We start from the raw sequence: 17268 nt of genomic DNA on the forward strand, positions 1-17268 counted from the left end.
TTCTTGAGCCTTGAGGTACAAGCCAAGGGCATTGTAAGTACTAATTCCAAGGACAAGTTGTCAACAATTACTTCAGAATTCCTAAAAAGATATAAAATGCCTGATAAATTTATCATTACATTCTGATTATGTCTTTACAGCGCCTCTTTGATTCGTTCGCCCCTCCTCCCCTCCTTTTCTCATTCATACGAACTTCTCTCTTGCAGGCAGTACTTGATACCTACAATGCTTCCACAACTTTCTATTCTTGCTTCTTCTCTCTTATCTGCTAATTCATCCTGGCTGCCACTGCCAGATTCAAATTTCTCTGGACTGTTTTTCATTGAGTGATTTCCCTTTCTAATGAACCACAACTACTAGTAATAATTACTAGAGTTATTTATTATTACTATGTGCCCAGACCCGTGCAAAGTACTTCCCATGTATTATTCCTCTTAATCCCACTTTCCTATTAGAGGATCACTGTCCCATTTTATAGATTTTTGGCATCTATAAAAGACTGGGATACAAAGAGGAGATAATACGACTAGTAAGTACAGAAAGCAGGATTTAAAATCAGACCCCTGCCTCCAAGGACTTGGCTCACACCCTCAACACTTGACTCCTCTTCTGATCTCATCAATGAAACTGGTCTTCATCCTTCAGTGTTCCAGAGCTCTTCATTTACTGGATCCATCGTATTTCTGTACACAAATGTTTTCACTTATTTCATTGTTTCGCATGAAGGTTAACAGTGAGCCATAGTCAAGTCCAGAGTTGAGCACTTAGTTGCGTAACTTGGCATGTTTGCTTACTCATGCATTCACTTGTCTAATACTGAATGAGCATTTACTAGGTGCCAGGCACTGTGCTGCTGCTGTTCCTAATGCCTTAGCACCTTAGTTCCCCACCTGTAAAATGACCCGAACAACTAATAAGAGGACTTCAGAATTGACATCAAATAAGATACGACAGTAGCTACTACGCTTACAAATAAATGCAGTATTAATGCCACTGAGAACAATTCTTCACACAGTGTAAGCAGTCAAGGAGTGTTATTATTACTATTATTCTTCTTACTGTACTATCCCTACTGAAAGTGCTTCCCTTATTTCCTTTCTTCTAATGAAAATGTTTTACTTGTCTTCGAAGAACAGTTCAAGGTTGACTGCCTTCATAATGAAGCCCTCCCAGATTAATCCTTTCTCTATAAGGATTTTCTCTTATTTGAAATTCCTTTATCAGGTAGGTGTGTATCTCACCACTTTATCTTGCAACTGCTTAAACAGAGGTTTGCCTAGTGTTTCACAGTTCTGCTTTCCTATCCTACCCAAACCCAGCCCCAAATAGCTCACAAGTTCCATAACAGGGCAGGGACTGTGATTTCCCTTTCAGAAAAATGTTAGGTCCCTCCCTGTGAGAATATGGTAAAAGAGTAGGATTCTGCTTTTCAAAAGTAATGTTTTTATCAGTAACCATTTATTTTAGTTGTATCAAAGATAATATTTTAGGGCTGAAAATTATGTTCCCAATCATTGTTTGTTCTAACAGAAAAGATGAAAACAAAACAAAATGGGAGCTGATTAGATCTGCCTTCTTTCTGTGGCATATTAATATTACATCATTTTTCCCAAGCAGTGGTTCTATCATTTCCTGATTGGATTTTTTCCCCCTGACTCCAAACCTAACTTTTAAAAAATCCATTTTGTGGTCTTTGGGTGCTTCTTCATTTTCAAATCATTCTGGGCTTAATCTAAAAAAGAGTTATAGACTATGACATTATTTTGTCATTTGTTATGTCCTTTAAAATTTTAATTAGAACACATATGACAGGGGCAAACTTTTGTTCCTTGTAGGGATTGTCTTTGTGCTCAGACAGAATGACCATTTTTAGAAATTTCAGTCCCTTAGAAGTAACCGATTTTTTAATTCTTTAGCCACACAAGAATAAAGGCTTACTTTCTAAATTTCATGAAATCTGCTTTTCTAAAATACAAGGAAAATCATGTGACTATACCAAACATTCCTTCTTCATGATTAGAGACCCCCAAGGGGAAAAGGCCCATTATGCAAACCTTCCCACCACTTCCACATCACTTACTGGTTACACCTAATTTAGTACGAAGCCAATTCCCCTGTTGTCTCAGTGTTTTAGGAGACTGCACTGATTTTAAAGCATCAAGAATCTGTCAAAATATTTTCTCTCAACCAAAAGATTTTTTGAAATTAGCACCACATACAGAAATTGTGCCACAGACGACAGCTGACAACATCCTGACTGTCCTCACACAAGAGAAGCAATACATTCTATCATGGTGTGTACATGTAAACCTCAAATACACACATAAGCAAATAATATTGGTTCGGTAGCAGAAGACGTTGGCTGAATTCTCATTCATTCATTTCAACGAACACATAATTACTTTGTGACTACGAGGTTTCACTGTTTTAGGTGTCAGGGGTACTGCAGAGAACAATCAGAGTCCCCGAGCTCATGGAACTTATGTTTTAGCTGGGGAGACAGACAACATATAGATAAATATTGAGCATGTCAGATGGTGGTGGATATTCCGGAAAAAAACAAAGCAAGGTAAAGAGGCCAGAGAATGCCAGAGTGAGGGGCGGTGATTATTACAGAGTAGCTAGGAGGGTCTCACTGTGGACACTTGAGCAGAGATCTATAGGAAATGAGAATGTACAAAAACCTGACAAAAGAGTGTTCCAGAGGGAACCCTGAAGTGCACGTTTGGCACATACTAGAAGAAGAATAAGGAGGCCAGAGTAGCTAGAATGAAATGCGGGAAAAGAAAATAAAAGTCAGAGTGGGGGCCATCATGTAGGAATGTCCAGGCCACTGTGAGGATTTTGGCTTTTCTCTAAGCAAGACGAGGAGATCCCAATATGGTAATGACAAGAGCCAAGTCACATTTCCAAAAAGCTCATTCAGGCTTCTATGTGGAGAACAAACTACAGGGAGGAAAGATATGAGTTATGTTAGGGCTACTAGAACAATTTAGGTGAGAGGTCATTGTGGCTTAGACCAGGGTGGTGGCAGTTAGGGGCGTGGTGAAGGTGGTCAGACTCTGGTCACAGTCTCAAAGTGGAGTCAAGAAAATCTGTTAATAAGATCCATGTGAGGGAAGGAGCAGAGGGAGCATGGAAAAGGGAGGAGGGGGGAGAGGAAGAGGCAGTAGTGAAGAAGAAAATACTGGTGAAAATTCTAACTGTAAAGTGCCATAAAAAGTTGGTTAGTATTTTAAATTGTTGAATTCCTAAAGATTTCTAGAGACAGAGGGAAGCAAAACCAGGCAAACTTAGTCCCCTAATAACTCACAAAATAAAAAGTTAAGAAAAACAAAAGGTAATAAATTCCATCATTTACTGAGCAAGGATGAATTACAGTTGTGTATTATGAACGTTGAAATCTCGCAGCCAAGAACCGAGACTCCTAACCCCACTGTAATTATTTCATCCCCCAAAAGTTAGAAAAAGAAAACGAGTTGACAAAATTCTTAGAACTCTAATATGTTTAAATTTGTACAGAAACAGATTTGGGGGGTGGAGAAAGCACATAACATGTGAGAGACAGATAAGACAGACAAAGCGCCTATTCTGAAAGAAAACCTAATACAATTTTCCATAGGTATTTTGTCATACAAAATAACAATATGAACTTATTAAAAGAGAGCAAACACATTGCATGAAATGAAAAATGAAACTGCAGCACTAAGGAAACAAACTGAGAACTATGACAATATCATTATAGATCTAATAAATAAATCAGAAGGAACTGAATAGTCTAAGACTAAATAAACAATTGGCAGCATTAGAACTGCAGGACAGAAAGCAAATACTGCAAACCTTGATTAAGTAAAATTTTCAAGTGAGAGGCTGGGGAAGAGATGCAGGAGGGGAGAGTTGCATCCAACTCTGAAGGTATTAATTAATGCAGAAATGATAACAACATGACTTCAACTTCTGAATGTTTTTTATAATTTTTTTTGTTTTTCTATTTTTCTTTGAATGATCTTTCAGTTCCTATTATCTTTTATAGTAAAGAAGCATTTATTTTAAGGTATTCCCTTCAGTTTTAAGTGTTTGTTCTGTTAAATTCAAATAAAATTTAAAATCAATACCTAAGCTTAAAAAGTGTATGACCCCATTCTTATCAAACACTCTCTGTCCCCCTCGTACCTTCCCAGTTATTCATTCAGCCATCATTTCTCTGTCCATTCTTCTATTTGGAGATACACAGAGATGTCTGAAATGATGTTCCCCGAAGTTAAAAAGCAATGGTTATCTTCAGGTGGTTACTAAGGTGATGTATTGCTTTCTTTTCTTTCTTATTACTTAAACATATATCCTTCTGTTTAAGTAATAAAAAAAAAAATAAAGTTATGTTCTCAAAAAAAGTGAGTGAGGCAGGAAAGGAGAAAACACTATTTTCCTATGAACATGCTAGTTAATGCAAGTAAGGAATAACCCAGAGAGGCTCTGCCCCTCTTACTCGCAAATCAAGGTCGTGGTCCTCAATACTACAGCAAGATCTCCAGACAACAAAGTTGGTGAAGCCCATGAGTCTGTGAAATAATTCATAAGCAGGGCACAGACACTATTATTGTTTTCAGGATGAAAGTAAATAAAGGCTGAATCTTGATGAGTTTATGGGCTGTTTTTTCCATATCCTCCTAGAGCTCTCATTTACTTTTTGAGATTTTTAAGAAGCCCCCGGTCAGATTTTGTTCTAAAGCTTCTGGTCACCAAATCCGGAGACACTCTGCAAGGTGGGTGGCTACCCAGCCCAAAGAGGAAATAGTTCCAAGCTGAGGATTCCGTCATAGTTCTACATTCCAGTAATTCAAGATGTCTGCACCTTACTGCTCCACAGTTACTTAGTTCTGTGCAACATGTGGGACCACCAGCTTAAGGCCACACCTGCAGAGTTCTGAGCACACAGCTCTCCACCGTGCACAGGAAGAGATAAATGTGGCCATGGTGCTAAGAGGCACAAAACAAAACCCAACTCATCCCTAGGCTTGTAAAATGCTTGGGTCAGAATATATTCCAGTATCTTCCCTATAAACTTGCTTGCATGATTTTGTACAACTTCCTGATCAATTAGCATTGAAAATAAACAAGCCAGCACTCTGACTTAAAATGGCAGATTTTTAAATGTGAAATTCCCCAGGAACGACAGTTGGGCCCAGGCAAATCTTTAAAACTAAAGCAGATAATCATCTCCATTCTACCCATGCTCATAATACTTAGCAGAAAATACCTGGGCAGAAGCCTACTGAAGAAGCCTTTCCTGCTTCTGGCAGGAAAACACTTCCAAAAGCTGTTTCTTAGGTTCATGGAGCTAATTACATGCAGGGCAGTCCAGACATCTTAAACCTTAACTATCAATTTTGTATTTTTCTGTGTTTCCATTCTTCCTTTCAGGATACATGTATAGTCTGAATCCCATTTTAGCAGTAATACTTTTCTATTTCATTGTGAAGACTCCACTTTTAAGAGGCCAGTCCTCAAATGAGAAGTAACATTAGCCCAAGAATGAAGTCAGTCAAAATAACCAAGTTTTACCAATTTATTTTTATATACTCAAAGTGTAGAAAAGGAAAGTTATAGGTACATCTCAAATGCATTCATAAGTATTCTCATTAATAATAATTCAAGTTTTACTTTTCGTATGACATCTAGAATGTTTGTCAGGGTTAAGGAAGTGATGGTACAAACAAACAAGGGACATCTGTAGTAAAATGCAAAAGCCTACAGTCAATTTTAGACTTTCTAAAACTATTCCACTCAAAGAAACAAACATAATCTTGGGGCATGCATTCTCTCCAAGCTCCTAAAGGTATTAGAGGACACAAGACTAACTTGGACTTGAATACAAAGACTTGCTTAATTCAGTTATTAACCAAATCTCCAGGCTGCTTTCCTTCACAGATCATTATATTACCGGCTAGTTTTGTTTTCTTTTTTTTCCCCCGAAAGATATTTTTTCAGTTACCAGCATTATCTATCTTTGGATAAGCTGAAAACTGTCAATATAGATCTAAGGAAAAGCCTTGAGTAAAACCAGTTATTAATAAAACTCCTTTTATTTTATATTATTATTTGATATGTTTAATAAGGATTCTTTTTGACTATCTCTCCACATTACAATATTTTGCTTAATGAAAAAAGTTATAAGATACAAACATTTATGACAGGATTATTTTTTAAAACACTTAAAAACTCTAGTATCCTGTTTGAAAAAGAAGCTTCATTTCGTATCCTAACTCCTAGTTAACAAACTTCTTCTTATGGATAATTAAAAAAACAAAAAAGGTAAAAACTGCTGCAATTTTCTCACATCCTAAAAGGACTGATTGTCTTGTGCTCCCCAGATGCACACAGCTCACTTTGGAGATTAATGCTCTCACCATCAACGGCGACGTACATTAATCACGAAACAGTCAATGTTCTCTGTGGCGGGGCTTCCAATTTATATGTTTCAGTTAAGAATTCTCTCTCCACCTACTAGCAAAATACCGAAGGAAATACATTTTGGAATAGCATTCATTTGAAATAAAACAAGTCTATGGCCATACCACCCTGAACGCGCCTGATCTCGTCTGAAATAAAACAATATATATATATACAGATACGTATATATAAAAACCAACGCTGGCTTACATCTCTGGAGAACTTGGTTTAAGTTGTCCTGCACGATTTCTCTACATTTGGGAAGAGTATGTTCATTTGTTTCGTGGATCATATTCTTCAAATTTTCAAGAACTCGCATTTCTCGAAGACCACGTTTTTCCTATTAAAAGAAAGTGAATTACTAATACATACTGTGTCTTAAATCTCAGTAATTACTTTCTGGGATTTCCAGCCAGGTTTCGGTTGTTATGTTATTACTTATTAATGAAATTTACACAGCTTTCTTCCAATTATTTGGCAATAAATGAGGTCACAACCTGGAGGCATTTTTTTTATTATGAAATGCTTCAAAAGTTGCAATATGAGTAATATTTTTATAGCAATGTTTAAGTGTGCATGAGAAACACTAAACGAAGAAAAAGAGGCCTAGATTGCCACATATTTCATTCTGTACAGCAAGGAAATTAGACACCCTTGATCTAATTTTAATTTTGTTGTTGTTACATCAAACACATAATAATAACTCCCATTATTATGCTGTTTTTAAATCTAATTCCATTTTCTCAAAAATGTGCAGTAAAGGTAACAACATGTAGATACCTCCCTATACAGACAAGAGTTTACACTGACTACTCTCCTGAGAAAGGCCTGCTTGCAAGGTTGGCCTTTGGCCAGGGGCTGGGAACTTGCCCAGTAAATAGTTCCCTACACTGGTATAAAACTTTCTATAAATGATAAGACACATCTTTTCTTCTGGGAGTCTGGAATTTTGATACACGCCAGGCACAGACTGCCTACCTGACCAACTGCCAATAAAATCCCTGAACTCCTAGACTCAGGTGAGCTTCTCCAGCAGGCATTTCACCTGTGTTTTAACAGCTCATTGCTAGGGAAATGTTGTACATCCTGTGTGACTCCACTAAAGATTCTTGGAAGCTTCAGCCTGGTTTCCTCCAAAATCTTCGTCGTGCACCTGTTCCCTTTGCTGATTTTGCTCCGTATCCTTCTGCTGTAATAAAGCCTACCAATCAGTATGACTATATGCTAATATCTATTAGTCAATCACTGACCCTGGATGTGGTCTTGAGGACCCCTGACACACACTCCCCCTTCAGAAAGCAGACTTTAACACTACCCCGCCCCCACACACTACTTGAGGGTAGGCCAGATTTAGTGACTTGCTTCCAAAGAACAGAGTAGGGAAAGCAAAAAACATTGACTTCAGAGTGAAGACAATGAAGGTTGACATCATCAGTGATGTCATGGTGATAACATGTACCCTCTGATGTAATGTGACAAGGGCACTTCCCCAAAACCCATAACCCCAGTCTAATCTTAAGAAAAACATCAGACAAACCCAGATTGGGGGACATTCTACAAGCTACTGGCCAGTATTCAAGACCGTGAAGGTCATGAAAAACAAAGAAAGAGAACTGTCACATGCCAAAGACGACCAGAAAGACAGTCAAGTAAATGCAGTGTGGTACCCTGGATTAGGTCCCAGAACAAAAAGAGGACCACAATGGAAAAACTGGTGAAACCCAAATAAAGTCTGGTATTCATCAATAGTAATGTATCAATGTTAGTTTCTTAGTTTTTACCCATTATATAAGACATTAATAGGGAGAGAAATTGAGTGAGGGGTACACGAGAACTATTTATACTACCTTAACAACTTTACTATCAGTCTGAAATTGATACAAAATAAAAAGTTTATTTAAAAAAGAAGGGTGATAAACTTGGTTGTAGGGTAATAATAAGTTAGCTGTATTACTGAGGTTTTTATTTTGTTCTGAGACATTCTTATGGAGCAGCTATTGATGTGGGAAACAAAGGCAGAATAAAAATTATTAAATTTCCTTACTAACTAGAGCCCACGGACAAGTCCTTGAAACAGGCAGAGTGACATTCCTCTAGGGACTCAACTGCCTCAATGTGAATACTTTGCTAAGGGCAAAAGGCAATCCTAGCCTGACACTCCCCCAACCCCACCAGGATCCTGTAAGTCTACTTTAAAGCATAAAAATTCCTTCAGAAATTTCCTTTATCTCTAAAACCCCAAGATAGATGTTGGCAATCATCCCCCAACCACAGGGCCCACCAATATACATCTGAAGGGTCTCATGACTAAGGTTTTATTAGATGGTAATAAATGACTTTTTCCTAACAATAGCTAGCCCTCTCAGGGTCCTGGAAATTTTGCTTCCCAAATTCCTTAGAGACTTACGCTGTTCTTAACCCCCTCCCAACTTGAAAGTATATAATGGGCCACTCCTCATGACCCCAGTGCAGCTCTTTCTGCCCACAGGTCCTGTCCCTGTGCTTTCAATAAAATCACCTTTTTGCACCAAAGACATCTCAAGAATTCTTTCTTCGCCGTTGGCTTCGAACCCTAATGTCTTTCCTACATCACTATGGCCAGATTTTTACCGTAATTCTTTCCGTAGTAAAAATGAAAAAGTTATACAAAGGTTGAGAAAGAATCAAAAGTGAATCCTGTACTTATCACCAATCAACAATTCTGAACTCTCCTGGCTTATTTTGTTCCCTCTGTAATACTGCATACATTCTCCTGCCCACAATCCTAGATTCTTTTAAAGCAAATCCCAAACAACACATCATTTCAACTGTAAATATTTCAACATCTTTAAAAAACAAAGACTCCTCTTATAAAAAAAAAATACAGTAAGACCACCTCTCTGTCCCCTTCTCAACACACACACACACACTCAATAATTTTTTAACACTATTAAATATCAAGGTAGTATTCCCATTCCTCAAAGGTCCCATTAATGTTCTTTTTAATCCCTGTTTAAACCAAAATTGAAGTAAAACTTATATACTGAAAATGGTTAATATGCTTCGTAAATCTTTTTTAATCTATAGATTTCCCCTCCATCACTTTTTTCTTTGCAATTTGTTGAAAAAAAGTGAGTCATCTGTTCTGTAGTTTCCCACAGACTGTTATTTGGCTGAATAAATCCCCGTGGTGTAATTTAACATATCCCTTTGTCTGTTCTCTTTCCTGTAAATTAGTAGTTAGAACTAGAGGCTTCATCAGATTCAGGGTTTTGTTTTTTTGTTTGCAAGGATATTTCAGAGGTGGGCTCTGTACTTTCAGCAGGATGTTGGTAGCATTCCGTCTTTGTTTATCAGCAGGAATACCTCTGTAAAGAGAAATTTCCCCTCAACTACTGGGTTACTCTGAGGAATGCTTACATGTGAAAGGCAAAATAAAACACTTGATTATTTCCTCTTATTTAACAGTTTTAAAAATAATGATTTGGTTCCCTAGTATTCTCTAAAGGGTTCTGTTTGTTTCTACGCATTCCTATGACTCAGAGAATTAACATATTTGAAGTTTTCAAGCCATTACAGCATTTTTCCTTACTGGTGTTCAAACTGTCCTATCTTTGTCCGGTGGGAGCCCAGTCAAGTTGGCTCTACAATGCTTCAGACAAAATTCTATGTCTTCAGTAGCCGCTTTGCTTTCTGGTAGAACTGCGTGCTCCAGGCTCACCTCATACATTTCTGGACTCAGACTTGGAATCAACAGGTCTCTAAACACCACTAATATTTAGAAATGGTATTTAGAGAATGATCACTAGGGGTATTCACTGCTACTGGGTCAGTCATTATTTCTAGGCCTTTCAGTGGACAAGGCTACAAAATAGGTTATGTGTTTTTTAAAAGATACATTTTAATTTCATACTCACAAATTAAGAACAAGGTTTTTAATTGCCATTTCTTTGTAGTTCTCAAAACACCAACAGAACTACTCATCTGCTTTATCTCCACTTCACTCAAATGACAATGACGACACTAGCTTCAACAAAATGATTGCTGAAAACAGCTTAAGGGTTTGTGTGCTGTTGTTGCTGCTGCTGTTCTGAAGGGATATTCCACCAGAAATGTACAAACTGCTGTGTTTTAAAGTTACTTGGAAGTTTCTTTTCTGCATGGCAATGCCACCATCCAGAAACACAGGTTTGCTTTTTTACATTTTACTTGATTTTTAGGGATTGTTCCTTAAAACTTAATTTTCTTTTATGTAAAATATTTACATGTCTCCAAAATTACATCTATAAAATATATATATACATGTAAAAAAGTCTAGCTTCTATCCATGTCCTTTGCATTGTATTCCTTCCTAACTCTCTCTTTCAGTAATTATTTTAAAACTTTATCCTACCGCTGTCTTAAGTACAAGGATATACACCCACATACATACATGTGTGTGCATATATACATAGATCTCTATATATACACAAGCATATATAAACGTGTATGTGGATGTACTCAATGCAAAAATGTTGGGATTCGGAGTGAATGGTCAAGAAAGAATTGTTTAAGTGTCTTCAGTGCAAAAGGTGGTTTTATTAAATCATGGGGATAGAACCCGTGGGCAGTCGGGGCGCCTGGGTGGCACAGCGGTTAAGCATCTGCCTTCAGCTCAGGGCGTGATCCCGGCGTTATGGGATCGAGCCCCGCATCAGGCTCCTCCGCTATGAGCCTGCTTCTTCCTCTCTCACTCCCCCTGCTTGTGTTCCCTCTCTCGCTGGCTGTCTCTATCTCTGTCGAATAAATAAATAAAATCTTTAAAAAAAAAAAAAAAAAAAGAACCCGTGGGCAGAAAGAGCTGCACTGGGGTTGTGAGGATTGATTGATTATATACTTTTAAGTTGGGAGGAGGTTAGGGATAGCGTAAGCCCCTAAGGAATTTGAGATCAGGTGTGTTCAGGGTGGTATGACCACAGACATCTTCCTCTAAGGAATTTGGGCAAGGTTTCCAGGACCTTCAGGGGCTAGCTGTTATGAGGAAAAGGTCACTTACTACTGTCTCGTAAACCCTTAGTCATGAGACCCTTCAGACATTTATCAGAGGGCCACATGCTTGGAGGATGATTGCTAATGTATAAAGAGATATAGGGGTAGAGAAAAGGAAGTTTCCAAAGGAATTTTTATACGTTAAAGGAGACTTACAGGATCCTGAAGGTCAGGCTAATATAAAGCTAAGGCTGCCTTTTGCCCTGAGCAAAGTATTAACATGGAGGCAGCTTAGTTCCGAGAAGAAGGTCACTCTGCCTGTCCCAAAGATTTGTCAATGGGCTATAGGTTGTAAGGAAATTTAATTTTTTCTCTTTGCCTTTGTTCTCCCATCATATTTATTCTTATGTATGTGTAAGTATATCTCCAATTCCTCCCTTCTTAAATGGAAACATGATATACAGACTATTCTTATTTCACTTTATGAGGGAATCTCATAAATGCACACACACAACTGCATATAATCTTTTTCCGTGTAGTCATGTGGTCTATTTGTTCTCTCTCTTTTGCTATCTCTTTCAGTACTGAGAAGAATCTGGCATTTGTGTTCTCATGGTTATGTTTATATTAATACTTTATATAATACCCTTGGTCTCCACTGTTTGGTTACTATCTACTGGTTCCCTATGATAAGCAATATTACTATTAGGATCATCTCCTTCTCTGGGTTCCTTCAGGATCCAATGTGAAACAGTATCCTTTTACTCCCAGTTAGTATTTATAAGGCAACAGGAGATGATATTCTACTTTTCATATACCCTTCCCACCGCCTCCACTTTCTGATAGACCGAGTCTGCACTGTCAGAAAGTAGCCGCTGCATGTTACACTCTCTCCCTTACAACTGCCATTCAGTCTTAGTTCTGTAAGTAAATATATATTTAATGTTTATCAACTATTGTTAGGTAGAAGTCTTGCCAATTATTTTGGTCATCTGAAACTCACTCTGTTGACTACATAATAGGTTCCTCAGGAAAGGCTCATTTGAACAATATCTGCAGAGTCCTGCATGACCCAGCAACAGTGGATTTGTGGTCCCTATAGCTGGGGGTCAGTTAGGCTAGACATAAAATCCCTGGCTGTTCAAATCCATTGTCTTCTGGCATAAGACAGATAAATCTGTTAACAATCAGATTTTCTTCCCCTAATAAAAGACTTAGCCATTTTGGCTAAATGCCCAAAGAATTTTTGTTTTCCTATAAAATCCAATAGATTAAAAAATTTCTCAGTGTAGGCTGTTCTGGGCTAATTTTCCCTGACAGCAGTGTGTCATTCCATAAAATTTCACTAGTATTTTATTTCAAGAAAGTTTTCTTAAATTTTAGTTTTCACATTTGTTCTATTATATTGCTTTGGCTTTCTTCTCTAGAGGCTGCTTATCAGGCATATATAGTATTACATCTTCTGTATTTACTATCAATAACTACTCCTTTCTCTTGAATTCTTTTCATCTCTTTTGCTATGTCCTTTAAATTTTACATAAGGACTATTCATTGTGTTTATTCACTCTTGAGTTCCTTTCAGTTTTCATTCCTGAAATAATTTTTAAAACTTCTTTTTCCTGAATTTTTCACCTTCCATTTTTTCCATTTCTGTTTTAGCCGATCAATTTTGAGCTTTTCTGATCCTGATTTATACCATTCTTTCCTCACTTCTAATAATTTTCTTATGTTTCCCAAGCTCATTTTAAAATATTAGGTTACATACAGTTTTTATCTTTTTTTGTGGTCACACTTACACTCATTGACTTAAAGGACATTATTGTTATGGGATTTGACTCCTGCTTACTTTTAAGTGAAATTAGTTTTCCTCTATTTTTAGAAGGGAGGTGTGGTCAGGACAGCCTTTCTAACTTCAAAGTTCTAGAACTCACTTTATCTGCTGTTCAACAAAGTACTCAATCTCCTTTAGTTTCTCTAAGGTACAGGGCCTTGTTCTAGAAGGGTGTTTTGCTTTGTGAGTTTCAAACTCACAGGAGGCCATTAGACTTTCCTATGGTCTGCTACTGCTCACTCAGAAATTAGAGCCTGTGAAGTCCCCTCTTCTGCTTTCCCCTCAGAATGGCCCTTCAAGCATTCCTGATGGTAATTTTGAGGTTTTCTAGCATTCAAGGCTTCACAAGACCCTTGGCCGTTCTTCCACATCTTCCTCTAGTTTCTGATTCCGCAGAAGCTTTTTAGCTGTTGGTCATTTGGTCATTTGGTATTTGGGGGATACCTTGTCCTCTGGTTTTATTACAGATGTTGCTTGGTTTTGCTACCCTAGTTGCTCCATCTCTGTAAACAGACTGAAGCGAAAAAACCAACTATGTCATAGCTGCTGCCACCTTCCCCCCACAGCACTGGAATCTGAATGAATCAAGACCAGAGAGATTATTGCATTCCTTATGGTACATTTTTTCTTTATCAAGATGCAAACAAGTGGTCTCTCGATTCAAATATAAAGACAACTAAGAACAGAGAGGGGAGTTCTGCAGTTCTATTCAGAGTATACGTCTTACTCTAGGGTCCATGGATGGGCATTGGGATTCCAGAATGCCCCTGAAATTGTACTCAAATTGAATATATATGTCCTCTACATATTTTTCTGGGAGAAAAAAATTCTCCAAGGAGACGATGACCTACTAAAGTTAAGAAACACTATCAAAGTTAAAATAAAATATAAAGTTAAGAATCCCTATCAAAACACCAATAGCATTTTTCAGAAATAGAACAAATAATACTGAAATTTACACGGAACCACAAAAGACCCCGAATAGCCAAAACAGTCTTGAGAAAGAAAAACTAAGCTGTAGGTATTATAATTGCAGATTTCAAGATATACTACAAAGCTGTAGTAATCAAAACAGTATGGTACTGGTACAAAAATACACACATAGATCAATGGAACAGAATAGAGAGCCCAGAAATAAAACCATGCTTATATGTTCAATTAAGCTTTCACAAAGGAGGCAAGAATATGCAATGACAAAAAGATAGTCTCTTCAATAAATGGTGCTGGGGAAACTGGACAGCCACGTGCAAAAGAATAAAACTGGACCACTTTCTGACACTGTACACAAAAAAAACCTCAAAATGGATTGAAGACCTAAATGTGAGACCTGAAACCTAAAAAACCTAGCAGAAAACACAGGCAGTGATCTCTTTAATATTGGCCTTAGGCAAAAGCAACAAAAGCAAAAATAAGCTATGGGACTACACCAAAGTAAAAAGCTTCTGCACAGGGGGCGCCTGGGTGGCACAGCGGTTGGGCGTCTGCCTTCAGCTCAGGGCGTGATCCCGGCGTTATGGGATCGAGCCCCACATCAGGCTCCTCCACTATGAGCCTGCTTCTTCCTCTCCCACTCCCCCTGCTTGTGTTCCCTCTCTCGCTGGCTGTCTCTATCTCTGTCGAATAAATAAATAAAATCTTAAAAAAAAAAAAAAAGCTTCTGCACAGCAAAGGAAACTATCAACAAAATGAAAAGATAACCTACGGAATGGGAGAAGATATTTGCAAATGATATACCTGATAAGGCGTTAATATCCAAAATATATAAAGAACTTACACAATTCAACACCAAAAAACAAATAATCCAATTAAAACATGGGCAGAAGGCCCAAATAGCCTTTTTTTTTTTTTTTGAGGCATACAGACAGCCAATAGACACATGAAAAAATGCTCAACATCACTCATCAACAGGAAAATGCAAATCAAAACCACAATGAGATATCACCTCACACCTGTCAGAATGGCTACAATCAAGAAGACAAGAAACACCAAGTGTTGGCAAGGACATGGAAAAAAGGAAAGCTTATATGTTGGTGGGAATGCAAATTGGTACAACCACTGTGGAAAACAGTACGGAGGTTCTTCAAAAAGTTAAAAATAGAAATAACATACAATTCAGTAATTCCACTACTGGGTATTTACCCCCCCCAAAAATGAAAACACTGTTTTTGAAAAAATACACGCACCCCTATGTTTACTGCAGCATTATTTACAATAGCTAAGATATGGAAGCAACCAAAGTGTCCATTAATAGATGAATGGATACAGAAGACATGAGATGTGTGTACACACACACACACACACACACACACACACACACACAGAGGAATATTACTCGGCCATAAAAAAGGATGAGATCTTGCCATCTGCAACAACATGGATGAGCCTAGCAGGTACTATGCTAAGTGAAATAAGTCAGACAGAAAAGAACGGGGGCGCCTGGGTGGCTCAGTTGGTTTAGCATCAGACTCTTGATTTTGGTTCAGGTCATGATCTCAGGGTCGTGACACTGAGCCCCCCATGGGGCTCCATGCTCGCTGGGGAGACTAGTTGAGGATTCTCTTCTTCTCCCTCTGTCCCTCCCTGCCACCAAATCAATCATTCAAAAAAAAAAAAAAAAAAGGACAAATACCATATGATTTCACTTATATGTAGAATCTAAAAACAAAAAAACAAAACAAACAAAAAGCAGAAATAAACCCATGAGTACAGAAAACAAAGAGAGAGTTGCCAGAGGGGAGGGTGAAGGGGGAATGGGCAAAATGAGTGAAGGGGGTAACAAGTACAGGCTTCCACTTATGGAATGAATAAGTCTCAAGGATAAAGAGCACAGCACAGGGAATACAGTCAATGGTATTGTAAAGCACTGCATGGTGACGAATGGTAGCTATACCTGTGGTGAGCATAGCATAACATATAGATTTGTTGAATTACTATGTGTAGACTTGAAACTAATGTAACATGTGTCAATTATACTTCAATAAAACAAAATTAAGAAAGAACCACTTATTTAGAGGGTTATTTCTTCTAGCAGGCAAACTGGTTGTCTCACATTGTAGAAAGGGAGTTTGTAGCTTCATTCATTTAAGCAACGAATAGGCCCAATGATGGAGTTATATAAGACAGGATGTTAGAAACAGTCTCTGCCCTTAAACTTACCTTCTGGTATATGCTTGTTTTTATGCTGATATTTTTGACCACGGTGTACTGTTGACACTTATTACAAAAGGAAGACTGTAAATTAACATCCATTTATTTATTTTTTTAAAAGACTTATTTATTTGAGAGACAGAGACAGCATGCAGGAGGAACAGAGGGAGAGGGAGGAGGAGAGAAGACAACTCCCCACTGAGTGGGAAGCCCGACACCAGACTTGATTCCAGGACCCTGAGATCATGACCTCAGCTGAAACCAAGAGTTGGCTGCTTAACCAAATGAGCCACCCAGGAGCCCCTCCATTTAATTGTGTGTGTGTATATATATATATATATATATACACACACACACATATATTCTGGGGCTTCTGGGGCATAAATTCTCAGAACAACTCTTAGCACTAATGAAGTTTGGTTTCTGATGTGTAACACCCCATGAAATTACATATACAGTTAATTTTTAAGTTAAAATTAATAACAAGTCGCTCATGTAATGTACTTAAAACAGTACCTGCCACTATGTGCTTAAATATGCTACCAATGGGGACACCCGGGTGGCTCAGTTGGTTAAGCATCCAACTCTTGATTTCAGCTCAGGGTCTTGAGACTGAGCCCCCTGTCGGGCTCTGCACTGAGCGTAGAGCCTGCTTGAGATTCCCCCATCCCTTCCCCCCTACTTGTACTCACTCCTCCCTCTAAACAAAATGCTACCAATTATTATTAGTACAGTTACTAAAATATTTATACTTAAGATATAATTTGACAACATTAGAAAGGAAATGAAAGACCAATACAATAATTTAAAAATTTTCTTTCAATCACTACACCAGTCAGTCCCAAAAGATTTAAAACTGTATATTGTGTGTGTGTCTATTACATGCTATATGG

General features: G+C 37.9%; 1 protein-coding gene across 2 annotated transcripts in view; it reads right to left on the bottom strand.

Moving 5' to 3' along the window:
* The window catches only part of BLOC1S5 (biogenesis of lysosomal organelles complex 1 subunit 5), a 45713-nt gene that overhangs the window by 16782 nt on the left and 11663 nt on the right, over positions 1-17268 (bottom strand). For both annotated transcript variants that reach the window (XM_087857974.1, XM_045811509.2), the window contains one exon: positions 6661-6790. In XM_087857974.1, the coding sequence (XP_087714100.1) occupies positions 6661-6790 (130 nt within the window). The remainder of the gene's footprint in view (positions 1-6660; positions 6791-17268) is intronic.

This window comes from Ursus americanus, chromosome 32 (assembly GCF_024610735.1).
Source record: "Ursus americanus isolate L20-20 chromosome 32, mUrsAme1.1.p, whole genome shotgun sequence".
Lineage (NCBI taxonomy): Eukaryota > Metazoa > Chordata > Mammalia > Carnivora > Ursidae > Ursus > Ursus americanus.